The following is a 25,586-nucleotide window of genomic DNA, read 5'->3' on the forward strand; positions in this document are numbered from 1 at the left end:
AGTGCAGTGGCGCGATCTTGGCTCACTGCAAGCTCCGCCTCCTGGGTTCACGCCATTCTCCTGCCTCAGCCTCCTGAGTAGCTAGGACTACAGGCGCCCGCCACCGCGCCCGGCTAATTTTTGTATTTTTAGTAGAGACGGGGCCGTCTCTTTTTTTTTTTAGATGGAGTCTCAATCTGTTGCCCGGGCTGGAGTGCAGTGGTGCATTCTCGGCTCACTGCAACCTCCACCTCCAGGTTCAAGTGATTGTCTTCCTCAGCCTCCCAAGTAGCTGGGATTACAGGCATGTGCCATCACATCTGGCTAATTTTTGTATTTTTAGTAGAGACGTGGTTTCACCATGTTGGCCAAGCTGGTCTCGAACTCCTGACCTCAAGTGATCCACCCACCTCGGCCTCCCAAAGTGATATGATTACAGGCACAAGCCACCGCACCCGGCGTACTTACCACTTTCTGACAGTCTTAATTAATTTCCTTTTTGTTCATTGTTTCTTGTCTAATTGAGAACCTGTATTAGAATGTAAGCTCCAGGAGGGTAGTGACTCTCATCTTTTTTTGTTCCTAATGACTCCCAAGACCTAGAACAGTGCCAGGCACATAGAGGATACTGAATAAATATCTATAGAATAAATGAAGGAAGTGAAGGTATCGCAAGACCTGCAGTCACTGCAGAGTCAGCTGCACTTCTGCCATCAAAGCACTTTCCAGGAACCTAATGTTCTGTGTGAGCCTCCCAAGTCAGGGCAGGGCCCAGAATAGCCCCAGGTAGATTGCATTCAGCCTGGGCCCTTAGCTTTTCCAAGTAGGCTACTCAGGCCCCACGGTCCTCATCAGCCTTTTAGGGCCCAGCACAGGTGCTTCTGGCATGGAGAAGCCTCCAATCTTGGTGCTCCCCTGACCTAGAGGTGATCCCCCTTCTTCTGAGCCCCTCCCCTCCATGCAGCCCGCTCTCATGGTCTTGCCATCTACCGTGTGTTAGAGCTCCTGGCGGACAGACACTGCGGCCGATGCATCTTCCTGCTCCCCACAGACACTGGCATAGGGCCAGATGTTTGTTGGGTGACAAACATCTTTTGAGAGAGCAGCAGTCTGCCCAAAACGGATGAGAAGTCTGGTGGCCAGAAGCATTTGGGGAACTGTAGTTTGTTTAAAGAGAGTCAGAAACTTCTGGTTTGAAAGAGCATTGAGGTCATGTTTCTAACCCCATCACTTTTCTTTTTCTCCTTTTATGGCATTTGTTTTTATAAAACACCTTTATTGAGGTCTAATTCATATACCATGAAATTTACTCATTCAAAGCATACAATTCAGAGGTTTTGGTATAGTCACAGATATGTACTAACATCAGCGTGGTCAACTTAAGGACATTTTCATCACCTCTAAAAGAAACCTTTTACTCTTTCACTATCACTCCTCCACGCCCTGTTTCCCCAGCCCTAAGCAACCGCTAATCTCTTTTCTGTCTCTACAGAGTTCCCTACTGGGCTTTCATATGAATGGGATCATAGAATATGTGGTCTTTTGTGACTGGCTCCTTTCATGAAGCACAGTATTTTCAAATTTTATCCATGTGCAACTCTTACCTTTACAGGTAGGAAAACAGCCACAGAGGGAAGGGATGTGACTTGAGTCACGTGTCGAGCTGGGAGTAGAGCAGGAAGCTGGTTGCTGGTCTCCTGTCTCCCTGCACAGTGCTCTTTCCCTGCACCAGGGTGGAGGCAAGGGGTTCAGCAGCCGCAGCTGCCTCAGCAATGTTATTTGCCGTCCATCACTGAGGCTGCTTGAGGGTAAGCAGTAAGACAAACATGGTGAGGTGAGGCCTTGCAGGTCACATCAGCAACACCAATGTTGGCATTGGTGTTCGTTTCAGCCCTTTCCCACATCCTTTCTAGGGATACTGTTCATCCGGCAAAGTGGATGACTTGTGTGACCAACTTCCAGTCTTCTACTAGGAGTGGTCTGGGGTCCCCATCCTCTCAGATCCCTAGCAAGAGAAAGGCACAGCCTGGATCCCCATTAGAGCTGTCTGTTCCTGTTGCCACCCTGTAGCTCTCAAAGGGCCATGCAGAGGCCATCTGTACTGAGCTAGATAAGAGGCTAAGCCCTTTCTAAGAGACGTCTAATCCTGTTAGGCAGATGGGAAATCTGAGGGGCGTGACGATGCCCTGAACTAGTGTTCCCAAAGGCTTGTCTTTGTACCACACGACACTCAAGACTGTTTTAGTGGATATGTGAATGAGTGCTTTTTGTTTAAATTGCTATATATTTATTTTAATGTGCACCAAGAAAAAAACATATGCAGCATCATCAAACCTGTGGTTGAATGAGTACTATTGTCTAGGATGAAGCTAAAATGGGAGGCACTGTATTCTAGAATCTGTTTTACGCAGACCGTGTTTTGCAGGTGTGGTGTTCTGGCAGTTTGCTAACATGGCAAAAGCCAGGAGGGCAGTTTGAGGTCAATTGTCATTTGGGGAATGCCGCCCTGGGTGATAGGGGTCCGGGTGCTTTCCCACCTCCTGCGTCTCCTTTTCATCTGGTGTGCAAGGCAAGGTGAGATGGCAGAGGATGCAGGCAGCCAGAACTTCTTGACATGATTGAAGGGCTCAGAAAACCTAGAGAACCAGCTGTGAGCCTTGTTTTTTCTCTGGTCCATGATAAACCCCCTTACAGGTATTCAATGCCCTTTTCTATAATAAAAAGAGGGGAGGGGTTCCTGTTGAAGAGAGAGGCTTAAAGGAGGGAAGGGAAGATGGAGGAGGAACAAGAATGATATGTAGTGCCATCCCAAAATAAGAAATGAAAATAAACAGTTTGGGCTGGGCACGGTGGCTCATGCCTGTAATCCCAGCACTTTGGGAAGCCAAGGCAGGTGGATCACTGGAGGCCAGGAATTTGAGACCAGCTGGGGCAATATAACAAGACCTCTGTCTCTACTAAAAATACAAGAAAAGTAGCTGAGTGTGGTAGCATGTGCCTGTAATCCCAACTACTCTGGAGGCTGAGGTGAGAGAATCACTTGAACCCAGGAGGCAGAGGCTTCAGTGAGCCAAGATGGGGACACTGCACTCCAGCCTGGGAGACAAAGCCAGACTTTGTCTCAAAAAAAAAAAAAAAAAAAAAAAAAAAAAAAAAAAAAAGAAAAGAAAAGAAAGAAAAGAAAAGAAAAGAAAAGAAAAGAAAAGAAATAATTGGCTTTACCTCGGCTTCTTATGGCTACAGGTGAAATGACTTGTGAGGTTAAACTATCAGTGCCTGTGATACTGTGAAAAACTTGGCTGAGATCCCTGAGTAGGGAAGAGAGGTTTGAAACTCCTTCCTGGGGTCCTGGTTGTAACTGCACTTTGAGGAATAATCATGTGGTCTAATAGATAAGTCCCCCTTCCTTGCTTTCTAAGAATGTCATTTTTCTGATGAAGCATCATCGTAATCTGAGTTCTTTTTAAGAAATTCATGGAGATGTGTGAGCCCATTATCTCTCACTAAGCTATGATCATGGTAATGAACCAAGGCAACATCAAATGATTGACATTAGAAATGTAATGTGAACTTCCCTAAAATATCTGCCAATAGCTTTTCTTTGGGCTTAGAAGGTTCAGTAGTTATAGCTGCTTATTGTTCTGGGGTTCTCGTCTTAGCATAGCATTTCAGACATCTGTAACCTGCTGTTATTAATTCAACAAATCTTGATTGAGCTGAAGGCATTCTGCTAGGCTCTGCAGGGACTGTAAAGAAGCAGGGTACTTTTCTCCCTTACCCTCAAGGAGTTTACAATCTGAGGGACAGAAAACAAGACCTGAATCCATATGAAGTTAGAAAACACAAGACAGGCCGGGCGCGGTGGCTCAAGCCTGTAATCCCAGCACTTTGGGAGGCCGAGGCGGGCGGATCACGAGGTCAGGAGATCGAGACCATCCTGGCTAACACGGTGAAACCCCCATCTCTACTAAAAAAATACAAAAAAAAACTAGCCGGGCGAGGTGGCGGGCGCCTGTAGTCCCAGCTATTCGGGAGGCTGAGGCAGGAGAATGGCGTAAACCCGGGAGGCGGAGCTTGCAGTGAGCTGAGATCCGGCCACTGCACTCCAGCCCGGGCGACGAGACTCCGTCTCAAAAAAAAAAAAAAAAAAGAAAACACAAGACAAGAGCATAAAGGAGATGGTCACAGGCTGTTGGAAGAGCAAGACTACACATAGCAGCTCTGTGATTGGGTAACCTGGTGAATCATGGTAGGTGGGTGGCCAGGAACCCGTCCTAAATGTGGTGGCTTTGAGCTAACTGTTGACAGTTACATAGGATTTGAATAAGTCCTGGAAAGTGGGAGAGATCAGAACAAAGACTCAAGAGGGGCTACCTAGGGGCTTTTTTTGAGAGACAGAGAAGCTTCGAAACAGAGAATTACATGATGGGAGAAGGATGGGCCTTGGGTTCCCCTAGGCCGCTTTGAGGAAGTTTTTTAACCTCTCCAAGCCTCAATCTCTTGTCTTCCAAATGGAGTTATGGATTCCTACTACGTGGGGTTGTCATGAGGAGTGACATCTACAGGTGAAAGTGTTAGTTTCCTTCCTTCCCCAAATTGGCCAAGAGAGCAGTCTTTTGGGGGCAGTGGTGGGAGACGGAGTTGGACATCCAGGAAGATGTTGGATTTTAAGGATGGGGATCCTTGGAAGACTTCAGTGACAACATAATACAATTTTACAATCGGCAGATACTTAGAGAAATGCAATGTTGAGATAAAGGGATAACCAGAGGCTTGGCAACTTGTGCAATTCTAGGCTTAATTAATGGCAAAGCCAGGAAGGAAACCAGGTGTCCTGATGTCTAGTTCAGTGCTCTTTTCAGCATTCCCTAGGTTTTATCTGGAGGGACGTTAGAAATGCAAATTCTTGGGCCCTACCCTAGCCCTCTGGAACCAGAAACTCTGTGGCTCAGACATCTATGCTTTAACCAGTCTTCCAGGTGCTTCTAATGCTTATAGGGTTTTATTAAGATGAAATGGGGGAAAAGTGAGAAAAACAGATTCCTTACAGAGTTGGGGTTATTACTTACTGGCAAGGAAAGGAGGACAGAAGGGTGAAGCTGGGCACCAGAAATAAGCGTTTTTTTCTTTTCTTTTTAAAATTAAGATACAATTCACATACCATCAAATTGACCCTTTAAATTATACAATTATTGGTTTTTAGAATATTCACAAAATTGTGCAGCTATCACCACTGTCTAATTCTAGGACATTTTTGTCACCTTAAAAAGACATCTCTTACCCATTAGCAGTCAGTTCGCATTTCTCTTCTTCACTGCCTTCACAACCACTAATCAATTTTCTATCTATCTCTATACATTTGCCTGTTCTGGACATTTCATATAAATGGAGTCTGACATTTATATGAAATCATGTAGCCTTTTGTGTCTGGCTTCTTTCACTTAGCATAATGCTTTCAAGGTTTATCCATGCTGTACCATGCATCAGGACCTCATTCCTTTTTGTGGCAGAAATCGACTTCTTCTACTTCAAACTTTTGCCACACACAAATTTGGTCACACAACTGAGCTCACACTACCTCAGAAAAAGAGATGTTTCTTGGGCACATTTCCATAGAACTTTATAGTTTTCAAAGCATTGTCACAGCATAATGCAATGTAAGCCTTACACCAACCCTGATGGATAGCTGGGCAGGGATCATTATCATTGTTTTTACAGATGAGAAAACAAGCTGGAGAGGGGAGTGTTCTGTGCTAATCCAGTCCACTACTGTGCCTGTTCATTGAAGTGCGAGTAGGAATTTGATGGGTGTGCAGGCAGGGGATATGGACTAGGCAAAGGAACAGTATCTGCAGAGACATGAGGGCATGAGAAACCAAGGCCTTTCGGGGGAACAACAGGTAATACAGTTCTGCAGAGTGTTGTGTGAGGGAGATGAAGTTGTCAGGTAGGCAGGGCCAGATCACAAAGGGCTTTGGCTGCCATCCCAAGGCCAGGGGGGAGGCAGTGGGATGGAATGGCTGAGTCCAGCTTCAGAGACAAGCAAGCTAATCTGATTTTTAATTCCAGTTCTGCCACTTCTTTGCTGTGTGCTCTTAGCCAGGTTACTTAACTTCTTCATGCCTCAGTTTCCTTTTTTTGTAAATGAGAATTATTAAAAGCATTAAATAAGATAACCTGTGTACATTGCTTAGCCTAGTGCCTGGCACATAGTAAGTGGTAATGTTGTTGGCATAGTCGTGCTATTGATATTACTATAATTCTTGAGCTCAGACTTTATCCTAAAGATGAAGAGGAACCACTGGAGGATTTTGAAAATAAAAGTGATGTGATTAGACTTACATTTTATATCACTCTGGCAGTCACATGGAGGACAGATTGATGAAGAGTAAGGAGACTGGCTGGGGGTTATTGTAGTACTTCAGATAGAATGAAAGTTTGAACTCAGGCAGTAGCACTGAGAAAGGAGAGGAGGTGACAGATTAAGACAATTGGGACCAAGATCAACAGAATTTGGTGACCGAATCCATGTGGAACACAAAACAGGAAAAGAGTCAAGCATGATTCCCCAGTATTTATTTATTTATTTATTTATTTATTTATTTATTTAGAAACAGGGTCTTACTCTGTCACCCAAGCTGGAGTGCAGTGACACGATCATGGCTCACTGCAGCCTCAACCTCCTGGGCCCAGGTGATTCTCCTACCTCAGTCTCCCGATTAGCTGGGATTACAGGTGTGCACCACCACGTTCAGCTAACTTTTTTTATTTTCAGTACAGACAGGATTTCACTATGTTGCCCAGGCTGGTCTCAAACTCCTGGGCTGAAACAATCCTCCCTGCTCAGCCTCTCAAAGTGCTTGGATTATAGGCATGAGCCACCGTGCCCAGCCGAGATGTCTTTCAAGAACAGTGTCTCAAGTAGCACTTATAAAACTTTTACCTCTCCCAGAGAGAAAGATAATGAACTTGAGTCAATGCCTGAATAATATGCTGCAAAATATATGAACATAATCTTTTTCAAATGATCATTCTCTTTTCCTTTTTAAACACAGGTTTTAAGGATGATTCTTTAATCTTTGCAGTTTAAAAATTTGAGTTGATATGTGAAGAGTCTTCCTTGAGGCACATCTGAGAGTTGTATTTTGTGCTCTTTATTTTTGAAACCTATTTTTCAGCTTAATAAATTTGCCTTTCATTATTTCTTTGATTACAATTTTGTGTGTTCCTTTTCCATGTTCTCTGCTGGCCCTATTATTTGTAAGTTGAAATCCTCAATCTGGTTCTATGCCTGACAGTTTTTCTTGAAGTGCTATCTAGTTTTATTTACAATTTCAATTTAGTGCAAGTGATTTTGGGCACTTCAGTTTCTCTTTTATCTTTTGCTGCCTCCACTGATGTTTTCATTTCTCAATAGCTTGTGCTAGTTTCCTGAAGTCTTTTATTATCACCTTTTTGTATCCCTTTTAATTGTCTGTTTGCATTTAAAATAGCTATCACCTTGACATATTTAGTCTTCTTCTCCATTTACAAAATATTTTGAGAGAGTTTGCCTTTTTATATTCACATTGTTCCAGGCAACCAGAATTGTGTTCAGTTTGAGGGTTCATGCCTTTTAAGGTATTTTTCCAAGTTGATGTGTGCTCTAAAAAGATCTTGTATTACAAGGAACTGTTGAAGGAGCTGAGGATGTTTAATTTGGGACAAAGGAGACTGAAAGGCTGAAAGATTTCTATGTTCAAATCCAGAAAGGGAGCTGATTTATTTGGGGCAGTGGTGGTAGGAGTGGCCAGAGGGCAGCACTGGTGTGGAAGACTAAAGCTGTAGATGAATGGAATTCAGCTTTATGTAAAGAAACTTTCTAACAATAAGATGGGTTCAACAGGGAATGACAGAACATAAGAGGCCAGATAACTTCTTGGCAGTGGGACTGTAGAGAAGATTCAAACGTTTTGGATGATATGGACATTTACTTCCTTCCATTAGCCCAGCAATCCACAGGCTAACATTAAAACCATTAGCAGGTCATTCTCTTGACTTTAAACTCTCCTGCTCAGACCTTGCTGAGTCATGGAGCACTTTTAATGGCTTGGTTGATGTAGGCATTTGTTTAGTCTTTGGGGATCCCTGGATGAAGGTACCTGCCTACCCACAGTCCAGATACATAACACAAATTAATTCTCTTAATTAGAACCATGTATGTTTATAGAAACCAATTAGCTAAATTGTATTTGGCAGCAGTTACTTAAAAAGTAACCACTGTAGTTTGAAGACCTTCAAAAGGAATGGAAATGCTCGATGGCCTTCAGTCTGATGGATATGTTTGAGATCCCTGACAACTCTGCAATCATGTGGAAACTATAACAATGTAGAGGTCAGACATCGCGCTTCTTCCAGTGCTGTGCTTACTTCAGGATTTCCAACTACTCTGGGTAATGTGGGGCTTTGAATTTTGAGACAGACTGCAACAGAGACCATCTTGCCTGGCTCTTAGATCTAGTGGAGACCTCAGATTGCATGAATGGAAGGAACTGTAGGAGTCATCTGCTCCATGTATTCCATGGATATGTCCCTCTATGCCATCCTTGTGTCCCTTCTGCTATATTCATGCAGTTTATGCAGCCTCCCCTGGAAATACCTTCAGTGTCCGAGATCTTAACAATTCTTGAGGACACTCATTCCATGCTTGGATCTACCAGGAACATGAATTTCTTGCCTTAGTCTGAGCTGGAGTCCCCCGCACTGTGGCATTTCCCCATTAATCCTGTCTCTAAATTCCAGAATCATGTAGAATATGTGTCTTCCACATGGTGGCCCTTGGGCTCTTTGTGAACCATGATCATGTGGGCCACCTCCAAGTTTTTATTTAATAAACATTCTTTGATTTTTCAATGTGTTTTCATATGACTTGCTTTTAAATCTCCTTTCCTAGACCCCATAGGAAAGCGTGATGCTCAGACGTAAGACAGACCAAGTTAATATCAATATCCCAGAATTTCCAATGGACTTGATCCTAGAGGGGCCCTGACTGGGGCAGTTGATATTTGAAAACAATATCCCATGGGTTTTGCTAGACATTTATTCTTCTGTCTTCTGTGTTTAGTCTCTGTTTTGTCAGGACACTATAACCTACATTCTTGATCCTCCATGGTAAGTCTCAAAGAAATATGATGTTATTTTGTATCCTCGGCAAAGGAACATTAAATAATCCTTATTATACGAAAGAGCTTTTACAAATTGGCTACAAGAAGGCAAACATTCCAGCAGAAAAATAAGGAAAAATCAGAAACAGTAAAGCAATAAGAAATGAACACAAATGGTCAGGAGCACATGAAAAATGTTGAGCTGTGCTAGTAATCAAATAACTTCCAATCACAGCTGTACATAGTTCTGATCTGGAAAGATATACAGGATATATTTGCAAGTTAAAAAATACAAAGTACAGACTACTGAGTATAATACTCTATTTTTGTAGAAAAGATGTGTTAATATACATGATATAGGTCTCTATTAATTCAGGACAAAGATAGTATGAATACATACCAAATTGTTAACTGTGTTAACCTCTAGGGGAATGGGTTGGATACTTGAAGTAGGATGCTTATTTTGTATAATTTTCAATGTGATGGATTTATGTGTGATACTTAATTTTTAAAATATTTTCCTATATATACAGGAAATATATTTTTATATGGGAAACATATATATAAGTATATACATTTCCTATATACAAATATATATTTAATTATATATAAATATATATTTAAACCAATAATTGAACGTTACTTTCAATCTCATTAGCAAATATTTTAAAAAATGACAATGTCTAGTTTTTATAAGAATATAGAGGGTAATTTACTTTTGTCTTCTATGTTTTCAAAATATAAATATTTAAGTAAATAATTTCCATCTTACTGGCAAAATTTTTTTAAGGGATAGTATTCAAAAGGTCTGTCCTGGCAGGAGTGCAAATTGGTAACTTCTTGGAGGCAATTCAACAATATACATCCAAATTCTTAAAAGTGAACATATGTTTATGTCCAGTAATTTCACTTCTAGGAATTTATCCCCCCAAAAATATCTGGGAAGTAGTAGCCATTTGCCATGAATAAGGATTTTTATTGTAAAGCTTTCATAATAGTGAAAAATTGGAAACAACATAAATGTCCAATGATAGATTTATTAAATAAATTATGATATGGTCAGAGAAAATAATACCATATAACCATTTTAAATGATGGTGTAAATGCTTAAATATTAACATGGAATGATGTTTATGAAATCATAAGTGGGAAGGTATAATATATCATTTTAATTAAGAAACATATATACATGTGTAAGCATGAAAAATGAAAAATTAACTTACTAATTGGGAGGTAGTGATTGTAGCTAATTGTAAGTGATTTTATTTTCATTATATTTTTCTGTGTATATTACCAGAAGTATATATTACTTCAGTTTTTAAAACTAAGTTAAAAATTATTAAAAATCATTTAATAAAATAGTATTAAGGGTTTATAATAGAAATCAGCATTTCCTGCCCCACTCCTCCTCATCCTTTAATTTCTGTTCTTAGAAGCTCTTTCAACTCTTCTAGTCATTTCCTCTGGTATTTTCCTGCATATTTCTAAGAAATATCTTGCATTCTTATTTTCCAATTTATTAATTTTGGACATTATCTAATTATTATGATAAATGAGGATTTAGCTCTTAGGCTACTACACTTGCTTCCCTTCACCATATCATTCCAGTGTCATTACATCACTGTTCTTGAGAAACCATTTTTCAGTGTTTACATTATCATGACAATGTAAATATTGTTAATTGCTGAGCCAAGCAGTGAAATATAATTTTATTTTCTTATACAACTTTTTATTTTCCTTGGATTTCATAATTCCCTCTGTTTTTGATAGGCTTAGTTTTTCATGTGCTTATTGCTAATTCTCCCATACGCCCCAACAGCCTCTCAGTGAAATTTTCTACACAAACACATCAGACAACTTATCCATTTCTATTTATTTTCCCTAAGACCTCTGTCTTCACGCATCTCAATAGTTGCTCTCTGGGTCTTTTATACAGGTGTTACCTCAATGCATCCCTTCACGGTCATCCGGGATGCTTCTTTTGCCTCTTATCTATGTTCCATCCCTAATATCCTGGATCTCATTTCTTTTTTCCTTACTTCCTTGTTTTGCAGAAGCACATCCTGTGTCAGCGTCCTGAGAAAGGATGTATGAAAGGTAAAATTTTAGAGACCTGAACATCTAAAAATGTCTTTTGTACTTGATTGGTAGTTTGACAGGGTATCGAATTCTAGATTGAGAATGCTTTTCCCTCAAAAATGTGAGAACTCCAATGGCTCCCAGCTTCCATTGTTATTACTGAGAAGTTTAGTGCCATTTTTAATTTCAATTGTTTGTATGTGATCTTTTTTTTTCTCTCTCTGGAAGTTTAGAAGATATTTTCTGTTTCTAGTTTCTGAAATTTTACAATGTTGTTACTTGATGTGGGTCTTTTTTCATTCTCTAGGGTGGGCAATTAGTATATATTCTTAATCTGAAAATTTAAGTTCTTCGAGAAATTTTTATCAAATTATTTGGCAGTTTCCTTACCTCCATTTCCTTTATTTTCTATTTCTGGAACTTTATTAGATGAATATTACACTTCCTGGACAGATACTATACATTTATTGTCTTTTATGTTTTCTCTGTCTTTGGCTTTGGTTTCTCTTCCTGCAGTCTTTCATTGACTATATTTTTCTGTTTTTATTAATAATTGAATGTTTTATTCTAGCTGTCTTATTTTTAATTTCCAAGTGTTCATGCTTATTCTCTGATAGTTTATTTTAAAAAAATCGTCTTCTTGTTTCATGAATATAATACTTTATCTTTTTGAAGATTTAAGTTATAGATTGATTTTTTTCCATCTGTTTTCTACATTGTCTCTGTTTCTTCTGAACTTTTCTGCTTGATTTGGTCTGTTTTTTATAATGCATGCTTTCCTTAAATGTTTATTCATAAGTAAGAGTAAAGCAGTAAAACAAATAATTGGAAACTTTGTATGATGGGTCTGGCTCACTGATTAATACATTTCAATGCAAGATGATCTGGCAGCAAGTTACCTTTTCCCTGCAGGGATCTTGAAAATGTCAGTATCTGAAGGTCTTTTCTCTGGTGCTATTCAGTCCTCCAGAGAAGGATTCTTTAATCTTTTGCTTGGGACATGTCTTAGTCTGTTTTGTGTTGCTATATAATATCACGGACTGGGTAATTTATAAAGAAAAGAAATTTATTTCTGACAGTTCTGGAGGCTGGAAAGTCTAATATTGAGGTGCTGGCATCTGGTAAGGGCCTTCTTACTGTATCATCCCATGGAAGAAGGTGGAAGGGCAAAAGAGCACACAAGAGAGCGTGGAAAGAGGCCAAAGTTATCCTTTCATCAGGAACTCACTCCCACAGTAATGGCATTAATCCATTCATGAGGACACAGCCTTCATGACCCTGTTGCAATGGAAATTAAGTTTTCAACACATAAACTTCAGGGACACATTCAAACCATAGCAGGATATAAAGTACTCGCTGACAGTATTCAGAGAACTGGGCACAGGAAGGGGCTAGAGGTCTTGTCATTCAGTTAGAATAGTTTTACTTACTTCTTCTATTTTCATTCCTATACCATCTATTGTGCCTAGTCTCCCCAAGCTTCTCTTGTTCATTTTCTCCAAAAAATAAGCCTCTTGTCTTCAGCAGGATGGGAAAGAGATAGTTGTCTAGGTGGGTATTTCCATATTTTCAGCCTTATGCTCATCCTTGCTTTCTCCTGTACTTACTGCCCCTAATTCCTGAGCCACTGGGCAAATCAGCACTTCTTCCCCCGCTCCCCTCCCCTCCCCTCCCCTCCCCTCCCTTTTCCTTTCCTTCCCTTCCCTTCCCTTTTCTCTTTCTTGAGATAGGGTCTCACTCTGTTGCCCAGGCTGGAGTGCAGAGGTATGATCTCAGCTTACTGCAACCTCCACCTCCCAGACTCAAACAATCGTTCCACCTCAGTCTCCCAAGTAGCTAGGACTACAGGTGTGCGCCACCATGCCTGGCTAATTTTTGTATTTTTGGTAGAGATGGGGTTTCATCATGTCACCCAGGCTGGTCTTGAACTTCTGGACTCAAGCAATCTTCCCCCTCAGCCTCCCGAAGTGCTGGGATTATAGGCCTGAGCCACCATGCCCAGCCACCAGCTCATTTTTCATCAGAATCCCCCTCTGAGGGAACATAGCTTTCTGTTTTCTTTGTTTTGAAAACCGAAGAGTTTTACTTACTCCTTCTATTTCAGATGCCTCTCTTCCAAACATTATCGACATCTGTCATCTATTGTTGTCTTCTCTTCTGTATTCATTATCCTATCGGTTTACATGTTTTTTATTTCTTTACTGTGATTTATAGGATTTAGGAAGAAGAAATTAAGACCTTGTCTCAATTCACAGTGTTTAATCAGAAATCTACTTTCTGTTATTCTTTTTATATTTTTTAAAAAGTGAGATGCCTAGAACTGAAGACAGTGTTCGGGTCTCATGTCCCCATTGTAGAGTAAAGCTAGACTGACTATCATTGATCTAAATGGAATTTGTTTTTGGTTACAGCCTATGTTCATGTTAGCCTTTTTACCCACTAATTTGTATTTGGCTTCCATATGCCTGAAAAGTGTGTCTCCAGGTTTTCAAAGTGATCAGTTAGGGTGTTTTCATTCTTATAACCTGGTTAGTTCTCTTTCCTTGTATCCCTGGTATAGATCCCATGATTCCTCTGTTGATTGCTGTTGGGTTCTCTGTGCTAATATTTTATGTGGTGTATTTACTTTTATTTTCATAAGGGAGATTGTATTTTTATATTATTATATTGTTTTTGTCAGAATTTGTATCAATGTTATACTGGTACCTTAAAAAGATGTAGGAATCTTACCTTTTTATGCTCTAGAGCAGGGTTCTCCAACCCCCGGGCCGTGGACCAGTACTGGTCTGCAGCCTGTTAGGAACCAGGACCCACAGCAGGAGTGAGCATTACCGCCTGAGCTCTGCCTTCTGTCAGATCAGCAGCTCATTCGATTCTTATAGGAGCCCGAACCCTATTGTGAAATGCACATGGGAAGGATCTAGGTTGCACGCTCCTTATGAGAATCTGATGCCTGATAATCTGGGATGATGTCAGTTTCATCCCATCCCCCCACTGTCTGGGGAAAAAATTGTCTTCTGCAAAACTAATCCCTGGTGCCAAAAAGGTTGGAGACTGCTGCTCTAGAGCAGATGAAATGGCACTGGGGGAAAATTAGCAAAGCTGGCTAAATACAACATGGTGTCCTAGATTGGATCATGGTACAGAAAAAGCACATTAGTGAAAAACTGGTAAAATTTGAACGTAGCCTGTAGTTCAGTTAATAATATTGTCCGAATGTTAATTTCTTAATTTTTACAAAGGTACAATAATTATGTAAGATGTTAATATTAGGGAAAGCTGAATGAAGGGATATGGGAACCCTGTATTATCTTTGTAACCTTTTTATACATCTAAAAGTGTTCCAAGATAATTTGTTTAAAAGAATAAGACAGGCTGGATGCGGTGGCTCATGCCTGTAATCCCAGCACTTTGGGAGACCGAGGAGGGCAGATCACTTCAGGTCAGAAGTTCAAGACTAGCCTGGCCAACATCGTGAAACCCCATCTCTACTAAAAATACAAAAATTAGCCAGGTGCAGAGGCATGTGCCTGTAGTCCCAGCTACTTGGGAGGCTGAGGCAGGAGAATAACTTGAACCCAGGAGGTGGAGGTTGCTGTGAGCCAAGACTGTGCCACTGCACTCCAGCCTGGGTGACAGAGCGAGACTCCATCTCAAAAAAAAAAAAAAAAAGAAAGAAAGAAAGAAAGAAAAACTCTGGAAGGACAAATGGAGAACAAGAGCAGTGATTACGTATGGGCATGGGAACTGGGTGGGTGGGAGCAAGGAAGGGTATAAGACAGACTTTTCACTGTCTACATATTTTTTATTGTGATAAGAACACTTAACTTGAGATCTACCCTCTTAAATTTTTCAGCACACAATACAGTAACTGTATATCTTTTTTATAAGCTAGTGTTGAATTATGTAAGTGAAATACTTATTCAAAAATTAAATATAAAAGATTGAACAAAAGCAGCAGCGCTCAGAGGAATCTGCACAACGTGATGAAGAATGCTTCCATGTCCATGGGGTTCCTGATGCAGGCAAAACTGAACCGCATTGTCCAGGGTTGCACACATAGTTGGGAGAGGGAAGGACAGTGTCACATGGTAAGGCATATTTCTCCCTATGGGTCACAGTCACAAAGTTTGAGAAATGTTATCTATTTTACTCTCTCATCCTTATGTTTAACTGTTTAAGACACAAACCCAGTCAGTCTGTTTGCTGCAAGATTGGGGGTTGCTCAAGTTGTTCACTCTGTGGACACTGAGCACCTGTTTATGTTGATTTTAGACAAAAGGAGAACGCTAGTTATTTTATCAGTGTGTCTTACAATGGGCAAATAAAGGAAGCATCATCCTGATTTATCAAAATCCTCTTTATAATATTTTGGTTAGCACCTTAAGAACACTCTTCTTCCTTTTAGGTAAATGGAAGAGCTGGAGACCAGTTTATTCCAGACACGGAAAGCACATAGAATAGAACAAATGGTGGCAAGATGGCTTCGGCGCTCCCGGGACAGCTCGGCCCGGTAAGGCTCCTGGGTTTGCAGAGATTTCTATCTATAAAGGTTTGGAGTCTCAGGGGGAGGAGCTTGTGCCGGTCCTGGCCGCACCTTGGGATCGCTGTCTCCGGCTTGCTTTGTTCTTACACCATATGGTGGGAGCAGTGTAAATAAGTCAGCAATTTTGCTGGAGTGCTTTTCCCTGTACCCTACCCCGAACATGTACCTACACACACACAGACATACTTACTGCAACTCTCATACACATTTACAACATTTACAAACATACTCATACACAGACATACACACAGAAATACACTCATACATACTTGTACACACATGCATATACACTCTCTGGAGCACACACTCACACATACACTCTTTTGATCTCTCTGTCTCACACACACACACACACACACACACACACACACCTCTTGTCTTCGTACTTGACATGAAAGTCAGGCAATCTGCTGTTTATATTCTTTCCGTGTCTTCATTTCCAGTGGCTGTTCCTTCCTTGCAGTCCCTATGTCATTCTAAAGAAAATAAAATGAAATCAAATACAGATCTGATTTGTCTGCTACAGGAGAACTTTCAGATATGTTCTGTTTCCAAGCGTTCATTTTTGCTTGGATTTCCCATCTGGCTCTGCCACAGAGATGAAATATCACGTGTCAGGTGTTTCTGAGACACACATTCTTCCAAAGGAACTGGAAACAGCTGTTCTGCTGCTGAGTAATAAACTTTGCTCAGGGCTCCACTGCCTTGTGGCCAAGTTCTGTGATCCTCACTCACCGAGGTCAGATAAAATGGGGCTGGTAGAATTAGCTCCATTTTACAGATGAAACACCTCAGGCTCAAAGAGTGACTTGTTTAGGACCACTCTTACCCCATGCTCAGAAAGCTTGGATGGGTCCCCATTTATTATAGGAGGAAGCTTAAACACTTTTGGTCTGACATTTGAAGCCGCAATCCTTTCCAGCTATTTGTCTTCTGCTTCCTTCACAGTGTGCTCCAGCTAAAGGGAACATTTATTGTTCTACTACAAGCACCCTGTCTTCTCTTTCACCCCTTGGACCTGGGCTCCTGGGCCAGATCCCTTCCTCCCATCTCCATGTGGCCAGAACCCCCCACAGCTGAAGGCCTGGCTGAAGTGCTGGGTCTTCCATGAAGTGTTCCTCAGTCTAGAGTCAGGATGAATTTCTCCATGGGACCCCATAGTATTTTATTTGTAGCATTGGCATTGTGCTCCCCCTGGTGCCTTCAACTTATTGGAGCCCATTCATTTCCTTTCTAGACCTGCCTTCTGTGAGGTCAGGGAAGGACTGGCCTCATCTCTATAGCCCAAAAGTGATTGTCTTGCGTGAGTGTTGTAGGTGGTCAGGTGGTGCTTGATGAATGAATGGAAAAGCTGCTAAGCACATTGTTTCCCACAGTGGGGTCTGCAAAACCTAGTGCTGTGTGATGCTGCTCCATTAGAAGAGATTCTGTGGCCATATATGTTTGAGAAATGATGCATCTTATATCCTACTTCTGCCTCCCCTGACTTGGTGATTTATTATACACATTATGCACATAATACAGATTAAAGGCTCTGAGAAGTCCTGCAGAAAAAGAGACCTGTTTAACTTGACGTTGCCTAGATATTTGACCTTGGAACTCTCTTAACATCTTGCCTTCTCACAGACTGTAAATGAAAGGTGACAATCATCACCCCTATCTAATTTTAGGACATTTTCAATACTATAAAAAGAAACCCTGTGCCCCTTAGCAGTCACTTCCTATTCTCCCCTCGGCCAGTCCCAGGTAACCACTAATTTACTTTCTTTTATTCTTTTTTGAGACAGTCTCACTCTGTTGCCCAGGGTGGAGTGCAGTGGTGCAATCTCAGCTCACTACAGCCTCTGCCTCCCAGGTTCAAGCAATTCTCATGTCTCAGCCTCCCACGTAGCTGGTACTGCAGGCACGTGCCACCATGCTACTTTCTATCTCTATAGATTTGCCTATCTTGGATATTTCACATAAATGGAATTATACAGTATGTGTTCTTTTGTGACTTGCTTCTTTCGCTTAGCATAAAATATTGTTTTACTTAGCATAATGTGTTCTTCTTTTGCTTATCTTATTTTGCTTATCATACTGACATGGATCAGTATGACATGTCATAGTGTGAATTGGTATTTCATTCTGTTTTATTGTCAAATAATATTCCATTATGGAATATTTTCTTTGTTCATTTCATCAGTTGATTTAACATAAACATTTGGGTTGATATATAAAGCCAAATAAGGATAGATAGATAGATAGATAGATAGATAGATAGATAGACATGTATGTGATATGAGCATTTGAGTTGTTTCCACTTTTGGACAATTATGAATAATGCTGCCATGAACATTTGTGTAAAAGTTTTTGTTTGAACATATATTTTCAGTTCTCCTGAGTATATACTTAGAAGTGGAATAGTTGGGCCACATAACAACTATGTGTTTAGTCTTTTGAGGAACTGCCAGACTGTTTCCCAGAGTGGCCATACAATTCTACATTTCCACCAGCAGTATATGAGAGTTCCAGTGCCTCTACATCTTTGCCAACACTTGCTGTTATCTCTTTTATTGTAGCCATCCTAGTGGGTGTGAGTGGTGTCCCATTGGGGTTTTTGTCTGCATTTCCCTGGTGGTTAATGATATTAAACATCTTCCCTTGTGTCTAGGGAGTTTTGCTTTCCAAGTGCTTGAGAAAGAGAAAAACAAAGAGAGAAAGTTTCCTGTCAGTGCCCATGGAAGACATAATTTCCATGTTTCTAGGATAAATCATTTGTAGCCTTGTATGAATTTCTTCTCATCTCTAATCCTTGGTGTCCTTAGATTACTAGAAAATGATCAATAACTGAAAAAGCTGAGTGTGGGGTACATAATTTCATTTCCTAGGGATAGACTAAATGGTACCACCTACCACCTTGTTGCCTAGTCAAGAAACCTGAGCATCATCCTGACTCCTTGAATCCCCTGCACCCACCCCATCAGCAGCTCCTGTCAGTTTGCCTTCAGAACTGTCCACCTCTCTGTCCCTGGGAGCCCTGCAAGGATCACTCACTTGCTTTTTCCCTGTTCCAGCTGATTCTCTAGTCTGCAGCTATAGTGGACTTTTCAAAATGTAAAATGTTCCTGTCCCATGCTAGCTCCCAGCTCTACCCCACCCTACCCCACCCCGAACCATTCAGTGGCTCACCTACCATTTTGCCATAACCTACAAGTCTCTTCACAGTCTGTCCCCAGCCCAACTGTCCAGCCTCACCTTGCTCCGCTTCCTTCCTTGCCCACCATTCTCCATTGTTTTGCTTTTTTAAAAGTATCTAGAACTCATCGAGGTCTTTCCTATCTCAGGGATTTTGTACTTGCTGTTCAGTTGACCTGGAAAGTTCTTTTACTTCCCCTTTTTATGGCAGGTCCTTCTTCATCAGGTTAAATTTAAACATCACCTTCTTTAAGAGGCCTTTCCTGACCACCCAAGGCACAGGGAGTCCATTCTCTTGCTTGTTTCCTCCAGGGTACTTACCTGCTCATCACACTTTATAATTATGTATATATTTATTTACCTGTTCATTATCACCTCCGCCATCATATGGCTTTTCTCCCCCAACCTTCCTGTCATGTATGAGACCAGGGACCCTGACTGTTTTGTTTCACAAAGTATCCTCAGCCCTAACAGAGTCCATAGTATGTAACAGACATTCAATAAATTTTTACTGATTAAGGGCTTTCATAGTAGGGGACTGTATTATTCATTGAAATATATTTTAAATGCCCATCCCTCCTTCTTCCAAAAGGAATTTTTAATGATTACAGTTTTAAAACATGGGAAAATTAAAATAAGAAATGTTAGAAAGAGATTGCAAACCAATCAGACTTAAGGATTTAGCATTTGAATACTAACATTAGCCCTGAATTTCCTGGTAGCTGGGGCAAGAAATCAAGGAAGTGTATTGAAATGACTTCTATAGTGCAGAAAGAAGAAACACAGATATGCATCTGTAGTCACATAATTTTACATGCATATTTTAGCAATTCTGTTTTTTTCTGACTTTTAAAAACTCAGTCATTTCAGCCAGTTATACTTGCTTTACTTGTCATTGGCATTTTTTCCCATAAAATTTAAACTTTATCTGTGGCCCTAAGTGAGTTGTCTAGGAGTAAATTAGTCAAAAATAACCATTTCCATTGCCAGGCATTACTAAACAAATTGATAACTTTTATACACACAGGGTAATGTTAGAGCTTTATAGAGACTTAAACAGGTATTTTACAGAGGAGTGGTGTCAACTTTCAAAGTTCCTGTGATTTCTTACATTTTAGATTAATTTTCAGTAGGTGGTTATTGCTACATTCATTAGTCAAATTCAGTTGGTAGCCCTTAGTTTAAATGAGTGTCCATGCTTGGGTAGGAGTGAACTGGTGAGACCTATAATTATAGGAATGGGAAATTGTGCAGATATGATAAGGATGACTCCTCTGTTACCACTCGATTTCGTTTTCCAACAGGAAAATAACATTTACAGTATCAGTGTTCTTTTAAAAATAGCTAACCTCCCAAACGGTCTCTGTGACGTGTTTTGAATTTCTATGTAAACCATGCAATGCAAACTGCTTAATAAAAGCTGCAACACAGTGACATTACATCATAAACTAATTTTTAACTATTTGCTTTCAATCAAATTGTTGTCTTCTTATTAGCTTTGTGTGACTACAGAAGTGATAAAATGACAAAGACTTGATGATAATATATTTTTCCACTTAATAATACCAATTTTTCGGCTGGGCGTCGTGTCTCAAGCCTGTAATCCCAGCACTTTGGGAGGCCGAGGTGGGCGGATCACAAGGTCAGGAGTTCGGACGAGCCTGGCCAACATAGTGAAACCCCATCTCTACTAAAAATACAAAAATTAGCCACACATGGTGGCGCGCATCTGTAGTCCCAGCTACTCAGAAGGCGGAGGCAGGAAAATCTCTTGAACCCAGGAGGCGGAGGTTGTGTGAGCCACTGCACTCCAGCCTGGGCAACAAAGTGAGACTCCGTCTCAAAACTAATAATAATAATAATACCAAGTTTTTCTTTCCAGAAGTTTCCATTTTTACATAGTTAAATGGGATTCTTTTCCTTCACAATTTCTTTCATTGCTTCTAAGCTTACAAAAATCTTCATCCAATAAAAGTTTAATTTTCAATTCAATTTAACAGCTTAAAATGTTTATGTTTAATTATTTAAGTTGGAGTTTATTTTAGTATATGCTAGGAGATGATGATCTAACTGGGTTTTTTTCCAAAATAGTAAGTAGTCATTCATATCACCATTAACTGTGAGTGATCTTTGCCTTCTTGATTCATTCTTTACTGACCCCTCCTTTATTGTATGTGAAGTTCTGGCATCTGTGAGTGGGAGATTGGACCTGTTTGTGGGCTGGCTATTCTGTTTCATTGATCTAACTGCCTACTTTTACACAGCTGTATTAAAATTACTTACATCATAATAGTATTATGCATCTCATTATCCTTTTATTTTTTTGAGATATAGTTTCCCTCTGTAGCCCAGTCTGGAGTGCAGTGGTGCGATCTTGGCTCACTGCAACCTGCACCTCCTGGGTTCAAGCAATTCTCCTGCTTCAGCCACCCGCGTAGCTGGGATTACAGGCATGCACCACCACACCCGGCTAATTTTTGTATTTATTTATTTATTTATTTTTGAGATGGGTTTTGCTCTTGTTGCCCAGGCTAGGGTGCAACAGCATGACCTTGGCTCACCGCGACCTCCGCCTCATGGGTTCAAGTGATTCTCCTGCCTCAGCTTCCCGAGTAGCTGGAGTTACAGGCATGTAACACCATGCCCGGCTAATTTTTGTATTTTTAGTAGAGACAAGGTTTCTCCATGTTGGTCAGACTAGTCTCATACTCCTGACCTCAGGTGATCCGCCCACCTTGACCTTCCAAAGTGCTAGGATTATACGCGTGAGCCACCATGCCCAGCCTAATTTTTGTATTTTTAGTAGAGGAAGTGTTTCATCATGTTGGCCAGGCTGGTCTCGAACTCCTGACTTCAAGTGATCCACTGGCCTCAGCCTCCCAAAATGCTGAGATTACAGGCGTGAGCCACCGTGACCAGCCTCATTGCCTATTAAACTAAGCTTTTATTACTCTTCATTTTCAATGCTTTTACTCTTACCCATCTATTCTGTCATATGAACTTTAGAATCATTTTATTATACTATTAAAACAAATAAGCATGAGATTTACTGAATTCATTGTCTCTTTTTTTCTCTTTCTTTCTTTCTTTCTTTCTTTCTTTCTTTCTTTCTTTCTTTCTTTCTTTCTTTCTTTCTTTCTTTCTTTCTTTCTTTCTTTTTTTTTGAGATAGGGTCTTGCTCTGTTGCCCAGGCTGGAGTACAGTATTGTGATCTTGGCTCACTGCAACTGGCACCTCCTGGGTTCAAGTGATTCTCGTGCCTCAGCCTCCCGAGTAGCTGGGATTACAGGCATGCACCACCACACCCAGCTAATTTTTGTATTTTTGGAAGAGACAGGGTTTCACCATGTTGCCCAGGCTGGTCTTGAACTCCTGATCTGAAGTGATCTGCCTACCTCAGACTTCCAAAGTGCTAGGATTACAGGCGTGAGCCACCGCACCCCACCAAGATTTACTAAATTCTCTTATGCTTAATCTAGAAATGTTAGTTTTATAGAGCAAGATCTAAAGAAGCATAAAGAACTTAATGCAACTTTGTGCTTTCTTCACTGCTTGGTTGTATCCTCAGGGCTTGAAAAGATGATTTCTTTGAACTTATCTTGAATATTAATACTAATGAACATACATGCATATCTACACACACAATGACACAAGGCACATACATGCATACATGTGTGCACAACCACGCATGTGTGCACACAGGCACACAATGCACACATATGTGCATACACACACACACATATACACACATATTGGCATGTTAGTTTCAGAAGCCCTTGCTGCTGGTTTTACACACTTTCCAAACTTACTTGGTTATTACAACTATAAGTAGTCTATGTATTAATTTTAAAAATGGTTTTGTTAAAACCTTTCTAATACTATTGACCTTTCTAATACTTTTTTTTTTTTTTTTTTTTTTGAGACGGAGTCTGGCTCTGTCGCCCAGGCTGGAGTGCAGTGGCCGGATCTCAGCTCACTGCAAGCTCCGCCTCCTGGGTTTACGCCATTCTCCTGCCTCAGCCTCCCGAGTAGCTGGGACTACAGGTGCCCGCCTGGCTAGTTTTTTGTAGTTTTTAGTAGAGACGGGGTTTCACCGTGTTAGCCAGGATGGTCTCGATCTCCTGACCTCGTGATCCGCCCGTCTCGGCCTCCCAAAGTGCTGGGATTACAGGCTTGAGCCACTGCGCCCGGCCTCTAATACTTTTAATGGTGTAGAAAGACCCTTTCAGGCACCAATTTTTTTTTATTGTGTCTTGACCCACAGGCAAAAGTAGAAAGATTTGAGGATAGTCTGGAAGGCTCCTGGACTACATCTGCAGAGTTGCCATTATTTCCTGAATCCTGTTTTTAAAGTAATAATGGAAGAATTTCTCCTTTCAACTGTAGGAGCACTACCCTCACAATCTCCACCATGAATGGCCCCCTAGAAATTGTTACAACCACAAGCACATTCCTATGATTGTGATTACATGCTACATTTCCTTCTGGTACAGACTGCTGCCTCTATTTCTGCTTTCTCTGAATAGTCTTTACATTATGAAATCCAGTTTATACCAGATTTAGCTTTTAAAATCACTCAAGCTGAACATAATAAAGTGTTTAAACATAGATTCAAAATTGTTTCTCCACATCCTGCTGGAACTCGGAGGTGAATTCTTTGTTGTTACAGGATAGAGGTAGAATATATTTTCCGACATATCAGAGAGCAGATAGAAAGCCAGAGAATATTTGAAGTGCAATCAGTATCCATCTGGTAGCTTTCCTTTTCAGTGTTATTAAGCACCTCAATATAAACTTATGAGCTATGAAAAGTAGAATTCATCTACATGAGACTGTTTTCATGATAAATGTAACATGTTTGTTCTGGTTCTACCTTAGGGGAGATCCAGTTATCTGGCAGGAATTTCATTAGTGTAACTGTAGGGCTTCTGTTCTTCCAGTGTAAGATCACAGAAATGACCTCACGTTTATGGTTTGAAGCGATTACAAAGGCAGCAGAAATATGTTTTGAGATCAGTGCTTAGTTTGATATTTATAAGATGCTTCAGAGGAGGAAATTTTGTTACAGAGATCATTTCCTTTAGCTTACTGTCAATATTAAATGTTCTCTATGAGGAGAGGCCACGGTTTGGTCATGTACTTAGGTTAATCCCTTTCCAAACAAAAGCTAGAACATGGCCTTTGGGGAAAATGTCAAATCCAGACTTTGGGCCAAAGCCACTGACACTGTCCAGGGATTAGTCAATACAGTGCAATGTCATTTGTCCACCATTGTGGAGGACCGCAGTCTTCCAAATGGAAGATAACGGAGCCTGCCCATTTGAAAAGCATCAAAATGGATTCTGTTGAAACCCTGTAGTAAGGTTTGTTCTTTGTTTTGTTCTCCAAACAATTATTAAGCCCTACTCTATGACTGGTACTGAGTTCAGCACATGGGACAAGAAATATGTGGTTCTTGCTGCACAAACTAGTCCAGAGAGGACAAGAGACTTTGCACTGGTCTGTAGGTGCATTTAGTAGAAGGAGATGTTTCCGCCAAAATCCGAAGACTGAATAGGAGTTTTGCAGGTAGAGAGCATGATTGGATATGTTGGGGAAGTTGTGTGTGTGTGTGTGTGTGTGCGCGCGAGCACGCACGCGTGTATGTGTGTGTGTTTTGGAGGCAGGTGAGTTATTCTAGACAGAGGGAAGAGCTTGTCCAAAGGCCAACGTGTTTGAGGAACTTAGAGGAGACTAGTTTGGCTGGAACAAAAATATCAAAGAGAATGAATGGCTTGGTCCTGGAGGCTGGAGTGATGGGCAGGAGCTGTATTAAGCCATATTCAGGATTTTGGATTAGGCCGTTCAGTCAGGGGAGACACAGGAACAGAATTGTGTTTATAAAATCAGTCTGGCGGCTAGATGGAGAATCATTCAGGAGAGACAAGAATGGAAAGTGGGGAGACCAGTTAGTAGCCTAGTAGAAACCTGTCAATAGGGCTGGTGATGGGGGGCCCGAAACAGAATGGTGGCTGTGGAGACGGAAAGAAATTGACCCTTTTTGAGATCTTCTCATGTTGTGAGTGATTTGAAGGATGAGAGTCAGGGAAAGTCAAGGATGACTCTGGGATTCTGGCTTGAGCAATTGTCATTATCCCTATGATACCATTTACTGAGCTCTGAGACCTGGAGAAGATAAGTTCTGATTAGGGCAATAGTCATAGGGTTGAGCAAACAAAAGAAAAATGACAAACTTTCATCTCTGTTACTTATATTCAAATTGCTGTTTATTACTTGTTGTATATGCATTTTCACCTTTTGCTAATTATATTAGAGGTACAACTAATATAGCAACTATATTATATATAGCACCATATTAGATGTGTACAGTATTTTGCTCATTTATTTGCCCAATAAGCACTGTTGCTTCCTGTGAGCAAAGATGTTCACTTGACAATGTGAGAAATGCAGAGGTGGATAAAATGTGATTCCTGTTTCCAAGGAATAAATAGTCTGTTAAGAGTAACACTATATGGAGTCAGATAACTTTAAATAAAGGTTGGGGTACTCGGGGCCATAAGAGAGGGTCAGAGCTCCAAGATGAGAGAATTTACATCTGGCTAGGAAATCAGATAAAAAAGATGTGACCTTTGAGCTGGACCTTGACTTGGCCTCATACTTTC

General features: G+C 40.7%; 1 protein-coding gene across 4 annotated transcripts in view; it reads left to right on the forward strand.

Annotated features, from left to right (window-relative positions):
* Positions 1–25,586, forward strand: part of LOC105477167 (FERM and PDZ domain containing 1) — a 144,649-nt gene that overhangs the window by 75,234 nt on the left and 43,829 nt on the right. For all 4 annotated transcript variants that reach the window (XM_011733543.3, XM_024791406.2, XM_011733541.3 and 1 more), the window contains exon 2: positions 15,610–15,714. In XM_011733543.3, coding sequence (XP_011731845.2) covers positions 15,614–15,714 — 101 coding nt within the window. In that variant the 5' untranslated portion in view covers positions 15,610–15,613. The remainder of the gene's footprint in view (positions 1–15,609; positions 15,715–25,586) is intronic.

This window comes from Macaca nemestrina, chromosome 14 (assembly GCF_043159975.1).
Source record: "Macaca nemestrina isolate mMacNem1 chromosome 14, mMacNem.hap1, whole genome shotgun sequence".
NCBI lineage: Eukaryota > Metazoa > Chordata > Mammalia > Primates > Cercopithecidae > Macaca > Macaca nemestrina.